We start from the raw sequence: 26,578 nt of genomic DNA on the forward strand, positions 1-26,578 counted from the left end.
CGTAGCGAGAGGATGCAGGTTTAATTCAACCGGAAGTGAAAAATTCATCGAAATCGTATACAATACAAGGTTCTGACTCAGCAGGATGCTTTATTGGTGTGTGCAGATAGAAATGATACGTTGGCTGTCAGAGAAACGTCCCCGAGAAATCAAATTACGGGCGAGGAGAGGAGCCGAAGTCCTGAAATATACGTAGGCGGGAGCAATAAAAATCTTGCGACATTCAGTCCACCTTCAACGGCGAGTGATTACACTACTCAAGACGAGAAGTTCCATGAACTGGCGAATTATCCTTATGACACGATATTCGTTCGCCGTGTTGACAAATCGAGGCGCGAGGATTCTCTTCCAGGCGACTTTTGAACGTTCCGTTAAACGAAGGAGAAAATCAGGTATCGGAACTCGCGAGCGACATCTCAACATTTTTTATTTTCTTCTGCATCTGACTCTGCTCGAAACCGGTTTCGAATTTCGGTTTCAGCGCGATATTCACGTTCCCTTTCGACGAATTATTCGGGCGAACGAACGTTCGCTAATGTCATCCTCCTACGAAGCGTCACTCCATCACGCCCGTAACAATAATGGGAGAAACAACGAGCGAGCGGCGTACAACGAGCATTACAGTCACGAGAGCTACGACAACATCAGCGACATCCAAATGACGGGATCGTGATGGGAAACGGTACCGGTTCTGATCGAGCACGAAATTTATGAATACTTTTTACCGCCTCCTTATCGTCGCCTCCTTTCCTTTTCCTTTCCACGGCGGGATTTTAAAGACGGCGGGATTCATTCGCTCGTAAACCGCGCCGAAACCGCGATTATTAGCCCGGGGGATAGAGCGAACAAACATACAAATATAATGGCAGCGAGAAATTGCAGCATTTTGCGGACTTTGAAGAATGATGTTAGTCTGCGTCTCTACAGAAAACAAATTTATCCAACACGATATCGTTTCTCTTTCGCGCCTCGATTACGTTGGGTGAATTAACCATATTAAATGCATTATTTTTAAATTTTATTAAGTCAATTAGGAAGATTTTTGGGGTACGTTGCAAATATAATATAAGGAAATTAGAAATAATCATTTAAATTGACTCACTATTATACTTATTCCTTAATTAATAATTACTCAATTTGGAGTAAGATATGCTATATTAAGCCTTTAACGAATATCCCTATGAACATGGTTGATTTAAATTCGCGGCGAGCAACAATCAGCAATTTGTAATCGTGATGTATCACCCGTCGCGGAATTTCTTTGTCATTACGAGATTTTCAGAGGCGTTCGCAATCTTTTAATTAGCGCCTACCGGTTCCTCCGCTCGTCACGAAATTTCCTTATGATGGGACTAGTCGCACCACGTAAATTTCCGAATCTGCTCCTGGCGAGTGCGAAGTAGAAGAGAGAAGGGTGGTGGAAGTGGTGGAAGTTGTCGAATATTACCACGGCGATGGGGAATGGTACCGGCCTAGTCGGCCGTTGATCGCGGTACCGCGAGCTACGCTTTTCTCTCGTGCGTCTTTTCCGCACCGGTGCTGCGGGCTCCCCCAGCAATCGAGCAATTATCTTTCGAAGGATACGGGGTGACCATCCTTGAAAGGTAAGTTCCTTGCCCTTTACGCCTCTGGTACTCGGTAAGAACTATCAGACCTTGAAACCGGTATAATTTTGGCGAGAGCCAAAAGGCCGAGGTTTGTAGAAGACGATCTCTGCAACTCTTCACTTGTGATAGTGGAATCGAGATGATTAATCTACAGTTTCCATATATGTGAATTATAAGCGTAAACTAATGAAAATTTAATTAATTTTTGTCGATTTATTTCTTTATCATTATTATTGAGAAAGAATAGAAAAACAGGAAGAAAATTAGAAAGTTTTTTTTCTATCTTAATTTAATTATTGATGAATTATTTATTTATTTACTTTTTAGTTTTATTAGTTAATTTCTTATCAATATTTGGTTTTTAATTAATTTTTGATAAATTAATTTTAATTAATTACTTAATTTTTTTATCAATATTCTTATAGAAATAAATCACATAAAATAAAAAATTATATCAAGGCAAGCTAAATTTTTTAAAATAATATCCGATAAATCCTAATGAATCCTGACGAATATTATGATTATTATTTTCGCGCGATATACGCGCGACAGAAACATGAAAATTCTTATTAGAGGATTAACTGATAACTATCTATCAACCGGAAAAGAAGCGTCATATGTAATATCTTATAGAAATACATCTATAAATGCAAAAGTGTTCGTATATTTACATTTATCTAACAGAAAATGAGTGAAAGGCACATCTGAGCCATGTCTTCATATCTCTAATGTATATTAAAAACATGCCTGACGCGTTTTTGCCACTAGAAATTGTGTCCTTGTATAATATAGTTAATTAATTGAAATATATTAAATAAACGCGGAGGTGTAGAATTAATTTGCCGCATGTTAATCGTATACCTTGGCATTAAGCATCATCGAAACTACCTTTCCCTTGAAATGTTACAAATGCCACTGTAACAAGACGTATGATATGTGTCCTCCTCTCATCGATTATGAATAATAATATCGGCAGAATAATAATATCGGCAGAATCAACGATATCTACTCGCAGGAAACCTTGAGAGATTCGTATCGATAAATTAAGTGAGAGATAAAAAACGTAATGCGATAATTTTTAATCCATTTATCAACGTAATTTTTAAATTATCATAACTGCACTCTTCGTTTCGAGATTGCACGCGATTATGAAATAAAAAAAAACGACCTGTCATGAGAACAATAATTTATCTAATGAAATTACTTGGAATTTATAAAAATTATAAAGCACGCGAGACATAATCGTTCAATATATGATTTAAATACCTGGCAGTCTTGCACAGGTACATTCATTAAAAAGCAATCAGGCAGACATCCGGCCGAAGACAATAATAATGTCGTCTCAATCATATTGATTTGTCATAGTGAAATTTACCGTTATCGAATATCCTGTAATTATATAAAAATTAAGATTACTCGAAAGAGTCATTGAAATCATCTCGCGCGTAACGCTTTACGTAATTACGCCGTAATCAAATCGCCACAATATATCGAAGACATCCGTCGGAACTGAGTGTACGTACGTGTGATATGAAGATTGAACACAGCGAAATAGATGAAACCGATATGGAAAATCACATTGGGAAACATGTAACGTGGCATGTAATGTCTGCATTTTCGTGCTCGAGAATCGAGAAGCGTGCGGTAATTTGCGAGAAAGGATATTTCGCGGCGGTTGCGTTGTTAACACCGACGTTAAGCTTTTTTCAAGTTACATAAATTCCAACTAACACCCTCTCCGCTGCGATAGATTCCCGTGCAAACAATCATTACGGTGGTCAAACTGTAAATTTGTTACGTGATTGACGTACGAGATACGTTGCGTGTAACATACATCGGACAACAATACGGGAATAGCAACTAGAAAAATACGGAACGTCAGTTAACGTTCACGCGAGAACGGAATAATCTCGTGGTTATAGAGAAATCGAAACGAATCATAAATATAATTACAAAGGATACGAGGATTACGAGGATTTTCTCGTCTCTAACAATTTCTGAAAACCCTGATGACAGAATGAAAGAAATATTCAATCACACCGAGATGTCTAAGCGCAAATGAATGGAGCGCGATGGGAAATTTCTAGGGAGAGAGAGGACTCGCTTCGTCATTGTCCATGGTTTAAGCATTGCGACAATTTGCGTAAAATGGGAAGCGAGGCGCGTTCTTCGGAATTGCTAGAATTACGAATAAGCACAATTTCTCAATGACCGGTTGATGCATATACGCACGTACGCACGCACGTGTGATGATGGTAAATCGTAAAGAATTACGCAAAATCATATTTCCATTACTCTAAATGATCGAAAATTACCTCCTTCATTGCGATTTTCCATTTCGAGCGAAAGATATTCAGCGGACTTGGACGGCGCGCAAATCAATCAGGAAACGCATTAATGTCTCCCGTTGAGTGCACAAAAGGGATAATAAAAATCTGATCATTCTAATTAAACAGGTATACCGTTCTTTCTGAAAGCAGCGGAAGTGCAACTGAGCGAACTGTGTATCAATATATATTTTATTTTATCATTTATATCGATATCCTGTCGATATTTACATATTGCATTTCTTTAATTTCTTCAATTAATTCTTTTATATGAATGCATATAACAAATAAACGCGCAATCCACGAATAATATTAATTGTGAATTGCGCGCTTAATATTGAATTTATTTAATATTGAATTGAATTTTTAATTTATTATTAAATTAAATTTGTGTAAATATTAGCACCGGACATTTCCAATATCTCGATTTCACTCAACAATCGTTATTACCATTGTACTGTTTCCTTGGACAGGATATACAAATAGAACGAGCTTCCTCATTCCGGGATTTAATCGTCGAGCTTTGTTTATTACATTCGGCCATTGTGGCAAATAATATATTATGATAGTTTAGTACGTAATCGCAGGAGCCCGAATTCGCCTGCAGCTACACGTTTCTCGAGTGTGTACGCTCCTTCGCAAAGCCTCAACACCGTTACGTTCACTGACCGAGAACCGCGCACTGTCTCGCCGTCGATTACGAAAGTCACGCTATTTTACAGCTTCTCCTTCTGTTTCCTTACCTCCTCATCGTGTTGTGTCATGTACATCCGTGCGATACAACGAGCCGTCGGATCTGATTTCGGTGATAAAAATCGTGTCTCATTATAGAGATCCATCTCGGCTTTAATGAAAAAAAAATCCAGCGGACTGGATAACGGATTTTCGATGCGGACGAAAAATCACTGACTTTGTCAAGAGGGAAACTTTTACTTTTTCCTTTTTTTTTCCTTTTTTTTTTTTTTAAACGAATAAACGATTTGGAAATTTGTAGGAAGGCTCTAGGAATCCAGGGACCAATCCAATCATCCGCGTGTCTCGGAGATACGATCGCAATTATTTGCGATATTATCGGCCTTGGCACCCAGACCTTTTCTCTTTCTCTCGCGGATTTCTTTCTGCGCCACGATTCTCTCGTTCCTTCCCATTGAAAATTGGAGCGGCGCCCGTGATTGCATGTGATGATCCGCACGTTACGCTTCACTCGCGAATTCGCGCCGGCAACATTCGGCGCGTTACGCCTCCCTCGGCGTTATGTATCCCGACTGTGAGAAACGTCGGAAGAGGAAACACGCGGCGTAAAGAAAAAAATTTCACCGCATCTATATACACGCGCGCGCGGCGTGCATTCCGCTGCCGAGAGCGCGCCGCATTGTAGAAAGCACGTGCAGTTCGTGTAAGGAGCCGCAACACGCACGCTCCCGATCGTCTCTCGCCGGCCTCGATGAAGCTGAATGAATTTACGAGTGGAAAACACTCGATTACGAGGCATCTACATGTTCGTTACGACGTTGATGACGACGACGACGACGACGACGACGACGGCGACGTCGGTCTCGGTATGCGCACTCTCACTCTCGTTTGGGCTTTTGTTCTCCGCGAAGCGGAGCTCGGTTTTCATGGTCCGCCGGCGATGCATCGAATCGAAGATAAATGCGCTCTCGGTGGAGCGGACTGCACTGGTGCATGACCGGTTAAGGGATATTGTTTGGATGCTCTTGCTCCTTTGCCGAATGAAAATATTACTTTCGCGGATCACGCGCTTTGCCTCTCCGGCAATCGAGGATATTTGAAATGGATAGCGGGAGAAATAGTGTTAAGAGCGACGGTGCCAATCAAGAGGCAATCATCTTATAATCTGTATAATCATGTTGCAATAAAAAAAAAAAAAAAAAAAAACTGTGACAGGTACCGTTATCTCCGGGCACGTGAGGAGATATAGGATTATCTTATATTTACGTAATCGCATCGGTAATATGCATAAATTAAGCGATCATGCATCTCTGCGGTTAGTTATTTTAGTGGCGCAGTTTAGTAACGTTCTCCTTGGAATTAATTCGTGCGACAATCTGATAAATTCCTTTCCTAATAGACGTTACTTAATAGTGTACGAAAGAACACTTTACAAAAAGCCGCTTCGGTTTCAAATTAAATCCTTGAGAGAGTGGTTCGTCGTCTCGAGGCAAGTCCCGAGGCAAGTCGTCTCGACGTGACGATGCGATCGATTGCGCCGAGTCATCTCTCACGCGGCGAAACAACGTCGTTTCTGTTCCAGATGAGTTGCAACTGTCCGTTGACCGCGTCCACAGGACCCACTTTGGCCTCGACATGCGGCGGCTCGTCCTTCATGCTCTTCATGGGACTGCTCGAAGTCTTCCTGCGCAGCCAGTGCGACCTCGAGGACCCGTGTAACAGACCCTCACCGCCGAGCAATGTCAATACGAGGTGAATTTCATACGGCGAAGGCTGTTAAAGGTTAAATTCGAATACATATGTATATATGGGTCACGGGTAAATGAGAGAAGAAGAACCCGATCGGATCCCGCCTTTAAAGCGATTTCGTTTGACGATTGCGCGATAACGGCGGGAGTACAGAGCAAGAAATACGCACGCGTCGGTCACTCATCGTAATCAATGCGCATAATCTATTAACGAAGTAAATGACATCGACTCGACGAGAGAAAATGAAAGGAGATTAGAAATGTATCTCTCGAACATTCGCACGCATGTTGAAAACGCATGTTCACAGATAAATGATCGGCTAAATGATTCGCTGATCGCGGGGCTGTAATTGGAGTGTCAATCCGGCCGATAATCGCGGTTATCAACGATTAACCTCGAGCCAACGGGAAATCAGCTTAGGACTCGCGAAGGTGCCTTCCTTATTTTTACATTGTTTGATCATCCGACCGAGGTCGGGAGATACGATCGCGCGAGGACGACTCCCATCCGTCCGATCCGTTATCTCCTTATCTCGCGATACGCCGCATTGTGCGCGCGCTGTGGATGTAACAACACGCACGTCGCCCCATTTTCTTCTCTATTTTTTTCCTCTTTCCTCCCGCGAGCGTGTGGGATCTCCCGACGTTTATCGACGGGGAGAGATTTCTTCCGCGAAGAAGAGAGCATCGCGCATCCGCGGGAAGCGTTCCGCGACGAATCTTAAATACGGGCCCGTGTTACGATTGTGTCGCGGGCGCATGTTACTCACGTAATACCGCAAGGAACACAGCCGTCTTTACTACCGGCGCTCTTCTTCGCCGTGCCTCCCCTTCCCCCTCACGTGGAAAAGAAACGAGCATCCACCGCGCGCCGCTATCCGCGAGATCGTTGTATACGCGCGTACGTAATACCGCGGGCCATTGTTCCGATGCATCTCTTCTCGTTGCGTCACATCTGGTCGTCGCATCGACGCGCACCTGCGCTGCACGCACCGATGCGCGAAAGGAGCAGAGAGCTTGCGAGGAGCAAGAAGCAACGAAAATGCGCCGAGCCACTATAATGAGAGAAAATAGATTTATATATAATAATAATTATAATTATATTAAATATTACAGTATTAATGCAATTATGGGAAATAATTATAATTACATAAAATATTTATATATAAATTCAAATCTGTATGTAGTTTTCGAAATTTTTCTAAATGTCTTCGAATGTTTTCGAAATGTCATCATTTACGCTTGTCGCGTAAACTAATATTCAAGTATAAGAAAACTGAAAATCTGTTAAAACTAAGCCCGTCGTGGCCTATCATGCACGAAGGACGCAAAGTGATCTGCAAAACCGCGATCGTCAATAAAAAAAAAAAAAAGAGATGAAAAGAAGGACATGCAACGAAGTTTATTACGTGTCACAGACAAACCCGTTTAGCGAAGATGGAAACAGGTTTAATAGCGCTTATGCGTATCTCGACTTCTCGTTACACACCACCGCCAGCAATTACACAAACCTGAATCACTTGCCGTATTCATTCCAGTATTTGCATAAGTAACATGAGAAACCTTTATTTATATACATTGTCTCGGATGTCCATTGATAATTTTTAAAAATTAGATTTTGATATGATGACAACAGCGAGATATATATCTAAAGCAAACTGATGTAAGGCGTATTACATTTACGTCACGCATGTTTCACATGTCCAATAGTCTAGGTCTGCTAAAGACATTAATAAAACAAATTAAGATAAAACGCAAAAGATCTCCATATCTGAGTAAAAACGATATCCCCGTTCCCCAATTGAAAGGCATCGATTTTCTTCATAACTACGATCGCACGAAGCACATCGGTAAAATATCGATTCTTCTTAAATTCGATATTTTTTTTTCAAGACTTTCGTCTTTTGATATTTACAAAAGAGCGCGAAACTCTCGGTGATTTCGAGGAAAAATTAGATTGTTTAAAGGGCAGATCCTATGGAATATCATACGTGTGCGCAATTCTATCGAGTCACGCGCGTAAAAGTATGTCATTGTCCCGCGTAATGTATATACGGATACGGGCACGCCGTGGCATTCAACTGAGAACATATACCACTTACGATCGTCCCGAGCAACCTCCTGAGAAACCAGCCTTTCGCCCGATGTCGGGCAGAGAGGCGTAGCTAGAAGGGAAAGGGTGCACCGTCCCCAATACGGAGGCCTGGTGGGGCGCGAAATCGATCGAATTTGCCAACGTCGATGACGTAACAATTATTAGCACCTACTAGGCAGATTAGGAATAGGATTTAGTAGATTGATTAAACATCAGAGTACTTATTTCATTATTAATTATGTATTGATAATGACTGATATAATTATTCGACTGAGAAGAGAGGAAGATTTGTCATGAGAGAGAGAGAAACAGTGAGTTTAATTTCTCACTTTTCTAAAGTGATAATTTCTCCTCGCTGTCCCTGTAGCCCAGTTTCTAATTCATTAAAGCTAAGAAGATCGCTTAATAATAACACAACCGTGCTAATTAACATGTCTTTCGTAAATGAGGGTACGTCGTAAATTGTCGGAACGAAGCAATCTTCCGCGTCGGCATGACAATCTTGCTTTCGAAATGTCGTTTTCTAAGTCGTGGAGAAGAGCCGAAATAAATCCGTGACGAGATCTTGTGATTAAACACAAAAAGGTAGACGAATTTGTACGCATACATCTGTAAAAAATTAAATGATATTCCTGTAATTGTTTTTGTCAATATATATGAATTCATAAATTAAAAATTCGATGAACATTTCTTTTTTTTTTTTTTTTTTTTTAGGTACGATTTCGTAGTGATCGGAGGAGGTAGTGCAGGTGCGACTGTGGCGGCCAGATTGTCGGAGGAACCTAGATTTTCCGTATTGCTGTTGGAAGCCGGATTGGACGAGCCGACGGGCACTCAAATACCTTCGTTCTTCTTCAATTTCATCGGCAGCGATATTGACTGGCAGTATACCACCGAGAGCGAGAACGATGCTTGCTTAAACAAGGAACATAGACAATGTTACTGGCCTAGAGGAAAAGTACGTAGGATCAAAGAAAAAGAAAAAAGAGAGACGTCTCCGATGCCAGTATATTCTTGACGTAAATTATGTTGAAGCTAAAAGTGTAATATTTCTATTGAAGAAAAATATATTCAGTATCCTTTCATGCAATCATAAATTTAATAAACTTTGGAACTATATTTTTAAAGTAACTTTAATGTAAAATTGGCAAATGTTTCTTCGTCAGAGACATTTGTACGTTGAGTATCCATAATGATAATACGAAATCACAAACACAAATGTAAAAATAGGTCCTTGGCGGTACCAGCGTTATGAACGGAATGACGTACATGAGAGGATCGCGCAAGGATTACGACGATTGGGCTAAACTCGGCAACGTCGGATGGTCCTACAATGACGTCCTTCCATATTTTATAAGAAGCGAGGATAATCAGCAAGTAAACAACATGGATTACGGTTACCACGGAGTCGGCGGGCCGCTCACGGTCATGCAGTTTCCTTATCATCCGCCGTTGAGTTTCGCTCTTCTGGAGGCCGGAAAGGAATTGGGTACGTGTAAATCGTGAGACTTGAGTGATTCGAACAACCTTTACCTTCATCGATCCATTAAGATCGATTAAAGAGATCCTAGACCGTTGGATTGTTTTTGTCACACTCTTCTTCAATCACTCCTATCTGTAGGGTACGACACGGTCGATCTGAACGGGAGGACGCATACCGGATTCGCCATAGCGCAAACCACATCCAGAAATGGTTCGCGACTTTCCACGGCTCGTGCTTTTCTGCGTCCCGCCCGGAATCGTCCAAATCTCCACATAATGTTGAACTCGACGGCGACGAAGATCATGTTCGACGAGAATAAGAGGGCGGTCGGTGTCGAATTCGTTCACGACGGAATGATGAAACACGTTTCGGTGGCAAAGGAAGTAGTCGTGAGCGGAGGTAATTCCACTAATTAATTAAGATAACGAACGCTTCAAGTCGACGAGCATTCGTGTGTAATTTAAAACGAGTCAGACAAATCCCTCTTCTTCTATCCGGAATACTCGAGTATGTCGAGTGCTATCTTACCTTCGACACGAGGACAAGCTGGAGAGAAGCAACTACAATCTATGCTGAAGATTGTAGATAAATGTAGAAATCTATGTTTAAAAATACTAATTATCTTTCTACAAATTCTCGAGGTAATCGAGAAGTAATCGATTTCTCTCAGACAATACGAATTGTGCATCTCGAGATGCTGCTGATTGAGCTTCGCAGTTGCATTAACCCTTTACATTCTGTCGAGTTGATCTTGACAGACTGTGTTTTGCGATAATTTTTTTCGTAATTCTTCAAATGTTTAAGTCAGTACAAGACTATGATCAATAAATTGTATATTTGAAAAATTTTTGTAAATTGTCTAAATAATAAAAAATCGAAGATTTATATTAGAGTCATCGATTAAATAAAATTGAAAATAAAATCTTTTCGTTTATCTATACAGAAATAATTTAGACTGCAAAAAGACAATACAAAAGATATGATAAGTACGCGTTGATAAATTCCTCGTCTTCAAAAATCTATCAGTAGATAATAAAATCGTAAAAAAATAATTTTTCTTTCTTTCAGACCGACTTCATAAACATTTAATTACACAAACGTATTTACATTATCTTTTTATGTTTATATTATCCGACAGTAAAACGTGTCATCAGTTGTCGTATATTTAGCGCTGCTATTATCCGCATAATCTCTACAATTAAATCATCGCGTGTGTTTAGGTGCCGTTAATTCGCCGCAAATCCTCTTAAACAGCGGTATAGGACCTCGAGAGGAGCTCAATGCTGTAGATATACCGGTTGTTCATGATCTCCCGGGAGTCGGCAAGAATCTTCATAACCATGTCGCCTACGCGATGACCTTCACCATCAACGACACCGATACTACTCCTCTCAATTGGGCGACTGCCATGGAATACTTACTCTTCAGGGACGGCCTGATGTCTGGCACAGGTAAGAGTCTGCTTTAAACGATTACCCAAAGAAATTATTCATCGTCCAAAAGTAAAACAAAACGAAATATATATCTTTTCTAAAAAAAAATTTCTTGAAAATAATAATGCATTCAAGTACATAAAAGAAAGAGTTTGAAGTTATAATAACTTGTTATAATAATTGGAAGAAATAGAAAAAATGGAAAAGAAAATGGAATAAAGAATACGTATCACTTTAAAAAAAGAACTCGCATCAAGTGCATGAAACGGTACTTTGGGGATTAGATAATAAATGTAAATCGTCATCGTTGTTACATTAGAACTCGAGACTCGGGTCGAGACCCTCTCTAGGGTTGCAATTTCATTGATCGGCGCAACGCGGTCGTGTTAAAGTAGCCTGCTTCTCCTTCCTGTTTACCATGTTCGAAGGATGTTGCATCTCGGAGCATTAATTCACGAGCTTCGTGCACGAGTAGTGAAAGTGTATTATTGCACAATGGTCACGTTCGTGGTTCTGTCGACCCGCGATTACGTGACTTATCCCGACCGACAGATCTATTTACCGTCATCCAAATTGCGGGCCGATTTTAAAGCCGGTCGCCATCTCGCACGAGGCTCTCGTGACTTTCCTTTTACGATTTGTCAATGCGAATTATCCGACGATCCTACTTCGGGCACTCTCTCTCTCTCTCTCTCTCTCTCTCTCTCTCTCTCTCTCTCTCTACATTATAAGCGTATATTAAGCTGCACTATTCTTTTCCAATTATCTATTATCCGAAAAGGAAAGGTTAAGAAAAAGTCTCAGAAGCTCAATGATAAAAGAACCTGCTAAGTGAAAAGTAATTATCTAATCTAACTTTTATACATGTCAACAGTTAATAATTTCTCTTTCGTCGGAGTATTATTAATTTAAGCGCGGAAATATTAATTTATGACAACATCAATGACTGATGACCACTTAAGATTGAGACATCAATAGTAAATAATTTGATATTTGCATTAGTGCTTTAATAAATTAATATTAACAACTCGTCCGCGTTGTACGACTGTCATTTCAACATTTGCATGCCCAATCAAGTTAAGCTAAATTGAATTTTGTATTAGGAAATAGAATATCAATTTAAAAAGACTATACGTTAATTATGGTAAACTCTCGTATTTATTATGTCGCTGGTAAAAGGTAGAATGAAAAAAAAAAAAAGATAGAAAGTACTCGGATCGTTCGATACTCGTCACGTCAGATCGTTCGTCTAATTAACGCGCTCAATTATAGGCAACTTCGATCGGGCAGCATCTAGTTCGCACTCCACTCGCGTTCACTCCTTTCGATCGTTAATAAACGAAGGCAGGAGGGTAACCCTGTGGGAATGAAGCGAGGGCATTTCTTCACTGTTGGGAATTCGCCGAAGTAAATCGTTTGGGAATTTATACAGATACGTATTTCCGTCGCGTGTGTTGTATCCGTAACGTATTCTTCTCACGCGAGATCAGCTTGTTCATAATCCAGAGCACTTTTTAAGGTATCCAGCACGATCGGTAGCCCCGAGCTGAATTGAGTCTTAACGAGCATCACCTTCGGGGCTTGGATTCCTTCACCGTTTGAAAATCGCGTCTCTCCCTCTCTCTCTCTCTCTCTCTCTCTCTCTCTCTCTCTCTCTCTCTCTCTCTCTTTCTCTCTCTGTCCATCACGTTGCCGCGCACGAAACGCCGGCGGCGCGAACCATTATAATCGGACAGGGTTTGTTTCTCGTTAAATACAGCTCGCAAAGTCGCTTCTCTTGACGTTGATCATGCGGATCAGTTATGCGATTCGGACGAGGCTCGATTGTATTACGTAAAGATGCGATCCGGATGAATAAAGCATGTTGCAGAAACATTTCGAGTGCCGAAACGCGAGTATCTCGAATTCCACCTGAAAGCGAGACTTACCGAATTTTATTTTAATGTCAAAAAATATTTTGGAGATACACAATAAGATAAACATGTCGAGTGATAAAATATTTACAATCAAGAATGCATACTTGACAAATATTCAAAGTTGTTTCTCTGGAAAACAAAAGTTTTTTGTATTAAAAAAAGTTTATTTGTAACTTATCTTTTATGCACACTTACCTCTTTTATTTAGATATATTTGCTAAAAAAAATATTATCTAATGAATTATATAATAATATTTATCAATTTTTGGAAAATGGAGGGAAATAAGATATACTTGTTGTGTTATATAGGAATATCTGAGGTGACGGCGATGATAAACACTAAATACGCTAATCCGAGGGAGGATCACCCCGACGTGCAGCTAATTTTTGGCGGTTACCTGGCCGACTGCGCGGAGACCGGTATGGTAGGCGAGAAGAAAGGCACGAACCGCAGCATCTACATCATCCCGACGATTCTGCATCCGAAAAGCCGCGGTTATCTGCGCTTACGAAACAATGATCCTCTCTCAAAGCCACTGATCTACCCCAAATACTTGACTCATCCCGACGATGTGGCCGCTCTCGTAGAAGCTGTTAAGTTCAGCATCCGATTATCCGAGACCCAGGCGCTCAAGAGGTACAAACTTATAATTTTCCACATGAGAAAAAAAGTGAAACGCACTTAGCGGATACCACAAAATTTTTAAAAAGATTTTTAACTAATATAAACGTCTCCCTTTTTGCCATTATTTTCATAGTCCGCAATTATTTTTGTTGTTCAAATCAAACTGTCTTGTTTGTAAACAAGATTAACTTAAAAATTTCGAAATTTAAAAAAAATTTTTTTTTAATTTTAGGAAAGGAATTTTTTTTTTAATTTCACGTATTATGAATTGCACAAAAATCCTTTTTAGATATGGTTTCGAGTTGGATCGAACTCCGGTGAAGAATTGCGAGCATCTCAAGTTTGGCTGCGACGCCTACTGGGAGTGTGCGGTTCGTCATGACACCGCTCCAGAGAATCATCAGGCAGGATCTTGTAAAATGGGACCGCCAGACGATTTAATGGCCGTAGTTGATAGCCAATTGCGAGTCAGAGGAGTGCGAGGTGTAAGAGTAGCCGACACGAGTATTATGCCGAGGGTAACGTCCGGCAACACAAATGCGCCTGCGATTATGATCGGTATGTAAATCTTCTTCTCTTTGTCTTCTTCTTTTTACATCCGTATATGTGCATGTGTTACAGGTGAAAGAGCGGCAGATTTTATCAAGAAGACCTGGATTGGTTGACTCGAACTTGTTTAACTAAACAATTTGATTGTACTGTTCTTACTATTATCATTTCGTTAAGGACCTTGGGCATAAATCTCGTATAGATAACGAAATTATGAAGAAGTTTGTGAGAAATGTAGAATATTTAGAAAATTTTTTTAAATATATATAATTATTATTATAGATACTAAAATATTATTCAAAATTAGGTAGATAAAAGACAAATATTAAATGAAATTAATTGCGCGTATACTTATATCTTTTTATAGATTGTTATATTCGAATTTTTATAAATATTTGGCTAGAAACATATATTTGGCACTACACACAAGTTGGTATTTTTCTAACAATTTTATATAATTTTATTATTAATTAATTACTTTAATTACTTGAAGTATTATTTAAAAATGTACATTTTTTGATAAGTAATCTATCGAAGATAATTCTTTAGCAAGATTTTTACTGATGTAAAAAATAAATTGCACCTTTTCTTAGTTACATAAAAATTCAAAATATAATAATTTACACGCATTTGACGTGTTATATATTTAAGCTAGTTTCATGTTAATCTTTCAGAGATTGTATCTTTCAAATCAAATAGAATTATCAACTGCGACAACTCTTGAGCAATTAGCAATGAACAAATAGTCCGATTGCGATCTTCCTGCATTTCCACCGAAAATAAATAGAGTAAGGAACTTTGTTGTAATGTAAATAGTACATTGCCGCAGTGTATTCTCCTATGAATCACTTGTAATGATGTACAAATAAAAAAGATTTGTACCACGAAATATACTTGTTTTTATTTTAAATTTTAATATTTAATCGGCATCTAATTATTAACTAAAGAAATAGAAAAGAAACATATGTAAACTTATACATTTTATAATTTTATATATAGCTCCATATATGAACTTTATATTATAAATTAAATAATATTATAACATTATAGTGTATAATAAATATATTATAAACTGATGACTTGATAACTATAAGTGTATTGGTTACTCACTTATAAACGTTTATACATGTGTAACATTTACAAATGTTTTTCGATATATATTTCACAGTTTTAAATAAAAGTTTTTAACAATTTTTTTAATAACAGGAAACAATTAATAATATTAGAGTTAAAGATTATAACAAGGACGTTATTATTACTCGTACTCTATTGCACAATAAAAGCACACAATTTGCAACAATGCCTGTAATTTTTATAATAATCCAAATATGTAACACAATGTTTAACATATGTGAAATAAAATGTTTACATACATTTAAAATAGAAGGCTTCAGTTAAAATAGATAAAAGCTACATGAATGCACTACGAAGAACTAGAAATATGGGCCATATGAAGGCTTCTATAATTATCTTTAATTTTTTAAATAAAGACTCTTATTTGTCATTATATATTCTTATTATTGATATCGAGCATTTAATTGTTTATATGTTACAAACTCCTTTTTTAAGAGAGTTTCTAAATTTGAATATCATTTTCATTAATATTACTCAAGATATGCCATACAAAAAATGCAATGCAGTTGAATTTTGAAATTGCAGTTGAAATGCAGTTTGAAATTATCTCCCTCTTATGTGCATTACACATTTTTAGAGATCGATACACATTTTTAGAGATATCACTAGATTGAAACAAGAACATTTTTTTCATCAAACAAAAATTCACTTTTCTTTATCTTTATTTTTGAACATTAATACTTAATCAAGATTTTATTTTAAAAAATCATACTTTCTTTGTTGTTAATCTTGAATTAACACTTAAGCAACATTTTATCAAAGTGATCAAGGAAGGTAGTAGAGGTGAAGACAGAAAAAAATATGCCGAGAAAAAATATACTGCACTTATATATGTATATTGTAATACGTAATTTACATGTGAGATGTAAATGAGATGTAATTTTTAATATTATAATTTATTTAATATATAATAATTATATTAACATGTACTATTGTGCAAAGCTGATATCTACGGAAGAAACATTCTGTTCTTTTAGTATATATAACAATTTTATTAAATATTTTTAATTAAGAATATTTTTAATTAAGAATTTTGTTAAAAGATGAAGGTATTGCCATATCGTATCCATTCAGTGGTTGTTGAAGTATCAAACATTAGTTAGTATATTAACATTTGTACATTCTCTTGATCTTCTCAATATCTTCCCAGCTATAACTATTTCTCTGATTCATTTTTTTACCTTGCATATCCTATAAAAAAATTTAATAATAAAATATAATGCAATAGCATTAATAAAAAGTCTTTACACATAAAAATGTATACATGTACACGTACAACTCGATATTTGTAAACAATTTAATACATAATTTATAAAATGTTTTTTCTTTCTTTATCACTCTATCATTCTTTTATTTAATTGCAGATTCAATAGTTTGTAATTTTTTCTATAATTAAATTTAGTAACGCAGTTACTGACAAATTAATAATTTTATAAAAAAAGTAAAGTTTTTAAAGTTTTTAAAGTTTTAAAAATGAAATTCACTTACTCTCGTAGCATAAATGGTTGGCTTACTCTGATCTCTAGCAAACACATACGCCGAATAATGCATTATACTGCCATAATCGTATTGAATGTTGTAGTCAGTGATAAATGATGAGTCTTACTCAGATACTTATTGAAGTTGTGTTGTTTGTCTAGATATTTAACACACACAATACAGATAAATATATAAAATACGAAGAATAATCTCATTGTTGATCAATAATGTTTACTCCTAGTAAGATATAATTTTAACACAAAAAATTGTTTGTTGTTTTAATATCAACATATCATCGTATATGACAGAAAATTAAAAATTCTCAAAATGCATCATCAAATGCAATCATGTATATTCGAAATTTTGATTTGAAAAATTTGTAATATGATGATAAAAGATTAAATTTTAAGATTGATATATTTTGAGATTTAATTATTTTTTGGTCTTTTTTTTAAACTTAATATTTTATAAATATGTGACAGATGTGGCATTACAACATAATAAAAAGTATACATATATTATTGACATCTGCATAACAGGTCGCGAATTTTTCAAATAAATTAATTCTTATAGCTACATAAAAAATGCTTTAGAAAAACTTCAAAGAAGCATTTATTTTAGTCAATATTAATTACAAAACTAATATTTTATGTTAATAAATAACAAAATGAGATAAGCTTTTATTAAACATTTAATAAAGAACTTAATTTTTACGTGTATCTTATGTGTATATTACGTATATATTTTTATGTATATCTTTTGTTGTTTGAATTATCAGTACATACCTTGTGGAATAATATTCCAATCAATCCGTACCCAATCATCTCAGTTAGTGGCATTCTGTTGGTGTCAGAAGCCGACTGCGTGCGTTAACTCATGCATCACAATATACCTTTGTATACACATCCATTCTCCTGTAAGTTTACTATTTGTGCACCGCCCTGCCTACCTATAGAACTCCAGCATCCAGTATTATTTTTAAGAACTAGAATGTAATCATTATGATTAGTCCTTGGTGTAAATCTGATGCATTGTGATGTCTGACTTATAATTTCGTTCATTGCAGTATATATAACATTTAATTCATTTTGGGCTGTAATTAAAATTTTAAAAATGACAATAATGAAACTAAAATAATTTTTGAATAAAATGAAAATCTTTATCTCTAAATCTTTATCTCTAAATCTTTATCTCTAAATCTTTCATAAACACTAAATATTGAGAAAAATAATTAAGCACTCAAATTTTCTTGAATGTACACTTTTATATTTTAGCCATTAGGCACAGTTATAAATTGAATCAATAATAATAAAAGTCTTATTTTTTTTGTATTATTGCATCTTTTTTCTTTTTACTAAAATACAAAAAACTAAAGTTTTGTTTATAGATACTTACTAAAACTGATACACGCATAGGGCCATAATATCACCAGGCCAGCGATAATATTCATTTCTTATAACGTTTCTCATGACGTTTTTTGAGAGCATGATATCTTAGTCAAAGTAGTTGCTCATTTCGTCAGGATTTACCTTCATTCCTGGGACCCATTGCGCTACTTCAACTCCTGCTTCTTCATTCGGAATTGTGTGAAACGATTCATTAAAAGCATTTATAGAAAAAAAAACTGGTCCCGCCGACATGAATGTCGTAAAGACGAGAAGTATCCATGCTAAAGTGACTGAAAATTGACAAAACATGACTAACGTTGAGTCAAAGCAACTAGTTCCCATCGTAACTACGGTTTTGTAATGATAAAAGCAAATGCAGAAATAAATTTGCGAATTTTATTTTCAGTTTTTATATGTTATATCCCAAAAGTTTTCATACCCCACCAATATCCATGATATGAACTCATCACTTTTATAACGTAGTATTATAAAATATAGACATTATTTCGTAAATGACAGATATATTATACAAATGCAGATATATTATACAAAGCTATTTGGCAATTATAGTCTAGTTATAATTTATTTTTAATTCATTTCTTCTTTTTTCAGAAGATAATTAAATATTTTTTTATAAATTTTATGTATATAATAAATAGTATGACATATCAGATCCTACAAATCACTGAAACTTATTATGTATTGTTTTTTTTCTGTCTTGTCGATCTTGTTTATTATAACAAGGACATTGTCATTAGTTGCACAATAAAATCATAATTAGCAACAATACTTCTAATTTTTATAATAACCCCAATATTTGCCATAATTACATTGTTGCAAAATAAAAAATCTAATTATATTCTTCAATTAAAATTAGATAAAAATCACATGAATTAACTATGTTAAGAAACCGAAAACATTGATCATGTGGAAGTAAAGATCTTCAATTTTTTAAATAGACTTATTTTTTATAATCTTATCAATATCGAGCATTTTAGAACTTTTAATATATAATCAAACCTTATTTAACGTCAATAAAATGGCAAAAAAGAAAAACTTTCTGAAGGATATGCTGTATTTATGTGTAAATATATTATAATACATTCTTATATTTTAATATATAAAAATGATTATATTATTATAATTTATAATAGTGTGAACATTGTTTGTTGATACAGGAAAAAAACTGTAATCTCACACTCAAACACACACACACACACACACACACACACACACACACACACACACACACACATATACGTATATAGGAAATATTTTTCTTTTTTTATAATGCAGAAGTTTTTGTTAAACGTTTTTAATTCAAAATTTATTATTAATATACAGAGACATTGCCAAAATCGTATTCATTCATCAATACTGATTACTAATGAAAATATAGAATACGTATATCATTACATTAGCGGCTGCATTTGTACATTTTGTTGAGCTTTTCAATATCTGATTTGCTAAAACCTTTTCTTTGACCGATTATTGCGTTTGGATTCTGGAAAATTTCAACAATAATTACTTTATGTTATTAAGATTGTTTCTACATATTAACATAATACACACACGTGCATATATAGACACGACTTGCGAATTATATGATTTGACACGACAAAGCATATAATTCGCAAATTTACAAAAGATAGAATTTTTATCTTTTTTTGACAAATCGATAACTTGCATCTATCTTGAAAAATTAATATCAAACTAGTAATAAAAACCGTTTTATGAAAACGATTACACTTACTTTGGTCTCAATAGTTTTTCTGCCATTCTTAGAGAACGCATATGCCGAATAATGCATCACGCTGCTGTAATCGTAACCAACACCGAGGTCAAGGACTTGATTTGGATTCATCTTATCGAAATTATTCTCGGTACCTATAGGCATAATACATATTGTAAAAATTGAAATTTATAATACAAAATAATCTCTCAGTCAAAATTATTGCAACGTTTACTATCAGTAAAATATTATTTTGGTACAAGAAGTATGATAAAGAAGATTTTAATGTTAAGAATATTAATATTTTTTTAAATAGAATATATACTGAAGAAAATATTTACCGATTTTCAAGTATTTAATTTTAGAAATATAGAAAAATTGCCAGCTTGCAAAATGTATAATTATGTAATCAATATATTGATATTTATAAAAATAATTAATATTTGATATTAATAAATATTAATTGATATACCAAATATATTTTTGTCTTAATAAAAAAATTAATTCTTGTAAGTGTTTCATTGTTTGAATAGATTTATAAATACATACCGGATGCAATATTATTCCAAATGATAGTCACGTAATTATCTCGGTCACTTCTACTTTGCTCATGCCAAAAACCGCATGCGTGCAGGAGTTCATGTATCACAGTACCTATCTGTGTAATACAACCAGGTCTCTGCAAGTTAACTTTTTGCTCACCACCGATCTTGCCAACGTAACTCCAACATCCAGTATTGTCGCTAACAATATTGATGTAATCTTTTTGGTTCGTCCTTTTTACAAATCTGATACATGTCTTTGTTTCATATTCTTTCATCGCTGCTTGTATAAGTGCCTTCTGTTGAGCATCTGCAATTAAAAATTGAAATATGGAAATTATTAAATTAAAACATTATTGAACACATAAGAATATTTATCATCTATTAAATACATAAGCAAACACTGTTGATTTTTTTGTTTCTATTTAACTTTCCTCATTTTATCCTCATGTAAAATAAGTTAATAATAATTTTATAATAATAATTGTTTTACCTCATTTTAATTTTAAAAGTCAAAAGTGCATTTGTTTTAAATTAAACTAATTTGATTATATTACTTACAAGTTATTTTTTATACTTGTATTTTGAAATATAGCACCATTCTACAAGCCAAATTATATAAACATATAAAGTATCACTAAAAATGATTACTTTTTTATTTCACTTTTTTATTTTACTCTAAGGAATATCATAATATTTTTCAACACGGGCATATAAATTCTTATTGGAAATACTTACTGAAGTTACCGGTGATCACGAAGGGAATAATGCCATTAGGCCAACGGAGAGACTCGTCTGCTGCACCATTCCTTGCACTATCTTTGGTGAGGATAATATCTCCCTCCAAATAGCTGCCTAATTCCTCGGGATTCATCTTCATATTCTCGGTCCATTGGGCTACCTTGATTCCCGATTCTTCGTTTGGAATCATGCTAAACGATCCATCAACATCCACGAGAGAGACTGGTCCTGACGACGTAAACGTCGTAAAGACGAAAAGCGCCCACGCAAAAATGATCGATCGACACATGATCGAAGTTTAAGATTTCAGACGGATCGATTTACCTATGGTCCTACAACGATGAAAGCGATTGCAGAAATACAGAGATTCAGATCGGATCTCTTTTTATACATTATATCGCAAAATTGTCTGCACCCCACTTGTGTGTCTTTCATCAGATAGCCAATCATACCGAACAAAGTCATATCACAAACAACGCAAACTTGCCAATGAGTGTGATTGATTGATTGATAATATAATGCTTTCTTCCTTTTTACATATTTTTTTATATATACAAATTTCAGGTAAATAATTTTATTACAGAATGTACATTGAATTTAAATTAATTTAATTAAATCATTTAATTTCACTCTTTCTAATATCGTAAGTTTAGTATTTATATATTTATCTAAATCAAACGCATAAGATTAAAAAAAAGAATAGCTTTAATATAAAATTATATTAATACAATTATGTTTAACATATAACTAACAAAATAAAAGTAGTTAATACAAAATTATAATTATTTAACAAAAGATTTATTTAATAATGAATGTAATAGTGTATTATATAATATTATATAAGCAAATAAAAGATATAAAACGATCCTTACTTATTATTCATTCATAAACTTTTATATTTTTTAGAATATAATTCGTTCTTATTTTTTTAATATAAATTTAATAATTTTTAATAAAAGTAATTCTTCTTTGCTAATTCTTTTTTTGATTAATTAAAGACAATTAAAAGAACATTTAATACAAGGACATTAGACAAATACATAATTTTTATAAAGTATTTAATTTCTTTTAATACTGCTAATTTTCAACAAAATTATAGGCTTATCAAGTCAATATCTAGTTATATGCTTATGAAAGTTTTTATCTACAAGTATAACAAATGACAAAACGGTTTCTAATATCGATCTTTAATATTAGAAAACATATATATATATAGAACAATAACATATATACATATATATATATAGAATATGTTGTAACATATATATAGAATATGTTGAAACATATATATATATAGAATATGTTGTACATAACATAAAGTTCATTAAAAAATATATGGAATAAGCCAACTGAAATAATTTTCTATTTATTACAATATCTTGAACAAATAAAAAGTTTGAACAGCTGAGAAAGATAAATTTGCATCTTATTATGTTTATGTCTAGATCGCAGGATCAGTTGAGTTTTTTCAAAATGTTTTCGACATTAATACTTTTATTGTTTAATTTTGCTTTAAAAATTCTAAACAAAAATTATATATTTTTTAACTTAAACGTTTCTTTAATAAAAAAAAAACGATATAAAAAAAGAGCTATATATTTTAAGATAAATATGTAAATAAAGGTTTTTGTAAAAACTATACATTATTCAAAAGTTTTTTCAACCACGTATAAAATGTAATAGATATAAAAATAAATAATAATTATTTAACAAGAAGTAATTTTATTAATGAGAACATCATGCTATACAAATTATTTTAATTATACAGTTTATAATCTTTATTATCTATCCATCAGTAATATCATTTATTATTCTGTTCTTTATAATTTTTTTTATTTTAACCTTATTTAATCTATCATATATTTAAGATCATTTCTTGATAATTTATATATTATTCGTTAATGAATAAAAAATTGGAATAAAAAATATAAATAACAAAATTGGATAATTAATTATTTTTAAACGTATCATCGCGACCAACATATTTAACTCTTTTTAATCATAAAAATAAATATAAGAAGAAGAAATTTATTATTACACTACTACAGTAATTTTTTTCTCTTTGAATTATTCATAAGATAATGTACAAATAAAGAATATTTCATCGCGGAGTATCTCTCTCTTTCTTTGAGTGTATATTGTCAGTTGGAATTACGTAATGTTTTCCTTCTTGAAAAATTTCCAATGTACATTTTCTCCACTTTCATTAAAAAATTTTAGTATTCAATTAACATTTATTGGAATGGAAAGATAAGAAGTCGTTGGCGGGAAAGATTTGACACCAAAGACGTCATATAATGCGATGCATTTGTGTGTATAATACATAATATATATCTTATAATACATATATAAAGTACATTCATGTTACATATTCATAATATTAAAAAATACATAATGATTAAATAATGATTAAATAATGTAATATTGTCAGATAATAATACTGTTTACATTCGCTGTTTTACATATCGTCTTTTAAAAGACGCAATCATACGTTTTGCACATAAGACTAGATGTCCTCTTCTTTCATTATGTGAAGATTCTTATCAACTTTCTTATTGATTTTAATCAAGAATTTCCTCTTTCATTTAGTCTTAATGTACGTCAAAATTATCAAATATTCTTTTATTAGTATGTCTCGCCATTATAATCACCTATGACAGAACGTTTGCCGCATCTATACATTCTTCTAATTTTTAAAATATCTTTCTTGCTGAAACCTTCCCTCTGGCCGAGTTTTACTTCGCTGTTACCTTGAAAAATTCCGCCAATAAGATCCAAAATATTACCGTCGAGATGCCTCTGTGAATACAAACACATATAGATGCATAAGATCTAATGTGAATCTCTTGTAATTCGCAAATTCGTAAAATATACTTTATTTTACAGGCAAATTCGGTAATTCACTGAGTAAATTGTTCAATAATCAAACTATTCAAGTAATGCCCTAGTAAACGAAAATGGATTAAAATTTTCAAAAGTACACACTCGTCAACGTTGAAATGAATAACCAGTGCCTTTGTACTCGTTTATATGTATAATAATATTTTTATACACACATACGGAAAAGTTTTTTGTATTCAATTGGATTGAATTTGGGTTACATTGAATTGAAAAACTGCAATTCTTTTCCAGAATTTTTAATTGAGCAGTATCCACTTCTTAAAACTGAACTTATTTCTGGATTGAAAGACAAAAATGTGTTTCATTCAATTCCTATAAATGAATACAAAAGTAATGGGCATTGAAGTGGATTCATTTCGATGTTCACGAATGCGTACTTCTGAAAATTTTAATCCATTTTCGTTTACTGAGTGTGACGAAATGTGTGATGTTGAAAAAAAAAAAAATATATATATATATATTTATTTATTTATTTATCTATTAAAGAAAAGATTTGAGAAATTGCTTACTTTTGGCACGATGGTTTTTAATTGATAATTTCTGGAGAACGCCGTCGACGAGTAGTGCATCACGCTGCCGTAATCGTAACCAACGCCAAAGGCATGGGTGATCTCCGCGGGGGCTTTATTAAAATTGTGCGCATGACCTACATGCATAATGTACATGATAAAAATAGAATTTCAAAATACAAAAGAGATAACCTCAGTCTTATTGCATCGGTGAATGTAAAATTTTACGATACTGAGAATCGCATGATTTTAGTATTAAAGGCATTGGTATTTCAGTATTGAGACGTCAACGTTAAATTCTCAAGCTATGAGCTAAGCGATAGAAAATCTCTGGAGAGTTTTAATACTCCAATAGGTAGGAAAATATTAAATGCTAAACAGAAGAGCCTATTATTTGAATCAATAAGTCAGTTGATATTGAATACTAAATAACAAAAGATTAAATTTTCATTAAGAAATAATCTTGAAATCCTTAAGCTTTAAAAAATAGTTGCAATTAAGATTTGTAGAGCGACGCAAAAAAAATGTTGAAAAAAAATTTGAATCTTGAGATTATAACATTTTCTTTTAACTTTGTTGTTTGTAAGTGGGACGAGAGTACACACCGTTGGAAATGTTGTCCCACAGAATGTCCACGTAGTCATCTCGCTCATATCTACTGTGCTCGTGCAAAAAGCCGACGGCGTGCATCAACTCGTGTATCACCGTGCCCTTCTGCGTCAGGCAACCAGGAACCTGAAGGTTTACGTCCTGACGGCCGCCAATCCTGCCCACGCTGCTCCAGCATCCAGTGTTACCGGCCGTGATTCTGATGTAATCGCTTTCCTCACCGGTATACGGCTTAAATCTGATGCACGTGTACTTGTGATAGTCATCCATTGCGTCATATATAATCCTTTGCTGCTGCGCGTCTGCCATGTAATTTCGCAAAGGGACCAAAATGTAAATTTAAACAAATCTTAAATAATAAAGAAGAAAGTTTACTTGGATGAAGTTAATATTCATATTTAAAGCGCCAAGTGTAATAGCAATAGTAAGTATAATAGTAAGATAATTTAACAAGCATATTTTAACGTAATATTTAGTGAAGAACAAAATAACAAAAGGTAAAAGAACAAGCAAAAAAAAAATTGTTGCGTGAAATGTCTAACTTTCGAAATTACTCACTAAAGTAAGGACTAATCATGAAGGGAACAACGCCGTTGGGCCATCGAGCGGAAACCGCGGAGAGACCGTTTCTTCCGATACTCGGAGGAAAAAGGATGTCTCCCTCCGCGTAATCGCCCAGCTCTTCCGGATTTACGTCCAAGTCTTTGTGCCAGCGTGCCACCTTCAACCCGGTTTCGTTGCTCGGGAATCCGTAGAGCGAGCTGCCGAAATTCCGCAGATGGGCGATCAGTCCGCCTGGGTTATCCAGGATGTTGTCGAAGATGTCCCGACGACGGAAAGTGGGCCACGCCGATGTCAGCGTCGTCAGAAGGAGAAGCGCCCACGCAAGGGTGGCTGACAATCGATGAGGCATGATCGAGAAGTACCAGTCCAGGTCCCACAATCCCGCGACGACGAGCGCGAATGCAGTGATACACAGCCACTCGAATCGTTCCCGTTTTTATACGTCACATCGGAAAAAAAAAATCCGTGCCCCACCCGCACGGATGTGCCCGCCGTAGGAAGCG

At 34.6% G+C, this 26,578-nt stretch overlaps 2 protein-coding genes and 1 pseudogene across 2 annotated transcripts; 1 reads left to right on the forward strand and 2 right to left on the reverse strand.

Moving 5' to 3' along the window:
• The first annotated feature begins 1,449 nt into the window (after positions 1 to 1,449).
• On the forward strand, positions 1,450 to 15,365 carry LOC105424264 (glucose dehydrogenase [FAD, quinone]). Its single transcript, XM_011634400.2, has 9 exons — positions 1,450 to 1,604; positions 6,210 to 6,379; positions 9,185 to 9,428; positions 9,701 to 9,959; positions 10,092 to 10,352; positions 11,174 to 11,404; positions 13,612 to 13,939; positions 14,217 to 14,485; positions 14,549 to 15,365. Exons 2-9 carry the CDS (start codon positions 6,210 to 6,212, stop codon positions 14,590 to 14,592), a joined length of 1,806 nt encoding a protein of 601 aa, XP_011632702.2. The 5' UTR covers positions 1,450 to 1,604; the 3' UTR covers positions 14,593 to 15,365.
• A 2,605-nt stretch (positions 15,366 to 17,970) lies between these two features.
• On the reverse strand, positions 17,971 to 18,729 carry LOC105424278 (astacin-like; annotated as a pseudogene).
• A 1,039-nt stretch (positions 18,730 to 19,768) lies between these two features.
• LOC105424263 (zinc metalloproteinase nas-4-like) lies at positions 19,769 to 21,883 on the reverse strand. Its single transcript, XM_011634399.3, has 4 exons — positions 21,490 to 21,883; positions 20,759 to 21,061; positions 20,231 to 20,364; positions 19,769 to 19,981 (listed from the first exon to the last, which is right to left on the reverse strand). Exons 1-4 carry the CDS (start codon positions 21,779 to 21,781, stop codon positions 19,895 to 19,897), a joined length of 816 nt encoding a protein of 271 aa, XP_011632701.2. The 5' UTR covers positions 21,782 to 21,883; the 3' UTR covers positions 19,769 to 19,894.
• Between the last annotated feature and the right edge of the window lie 4,695 nt (positions 21,884 to 26,578).

Source organism: Pogonomyrmex barbatus, unplaced genomic scaffold, assembly GCF_055798465.1.
Source record: "Pogonomyrmex barbatus isolate J1 unplaced genomic scaffold, ASM5579846v1 scaffold10, whole genome shotgun sequence".
Taxonomy (NCBI): domain Eukaryota; kingdom Metazoa; phylum Arthropoda; class Insecta; order Hymenoptera; family Formicidae; genus Pogonomyrmex; species Pogonomyrmex barbatus.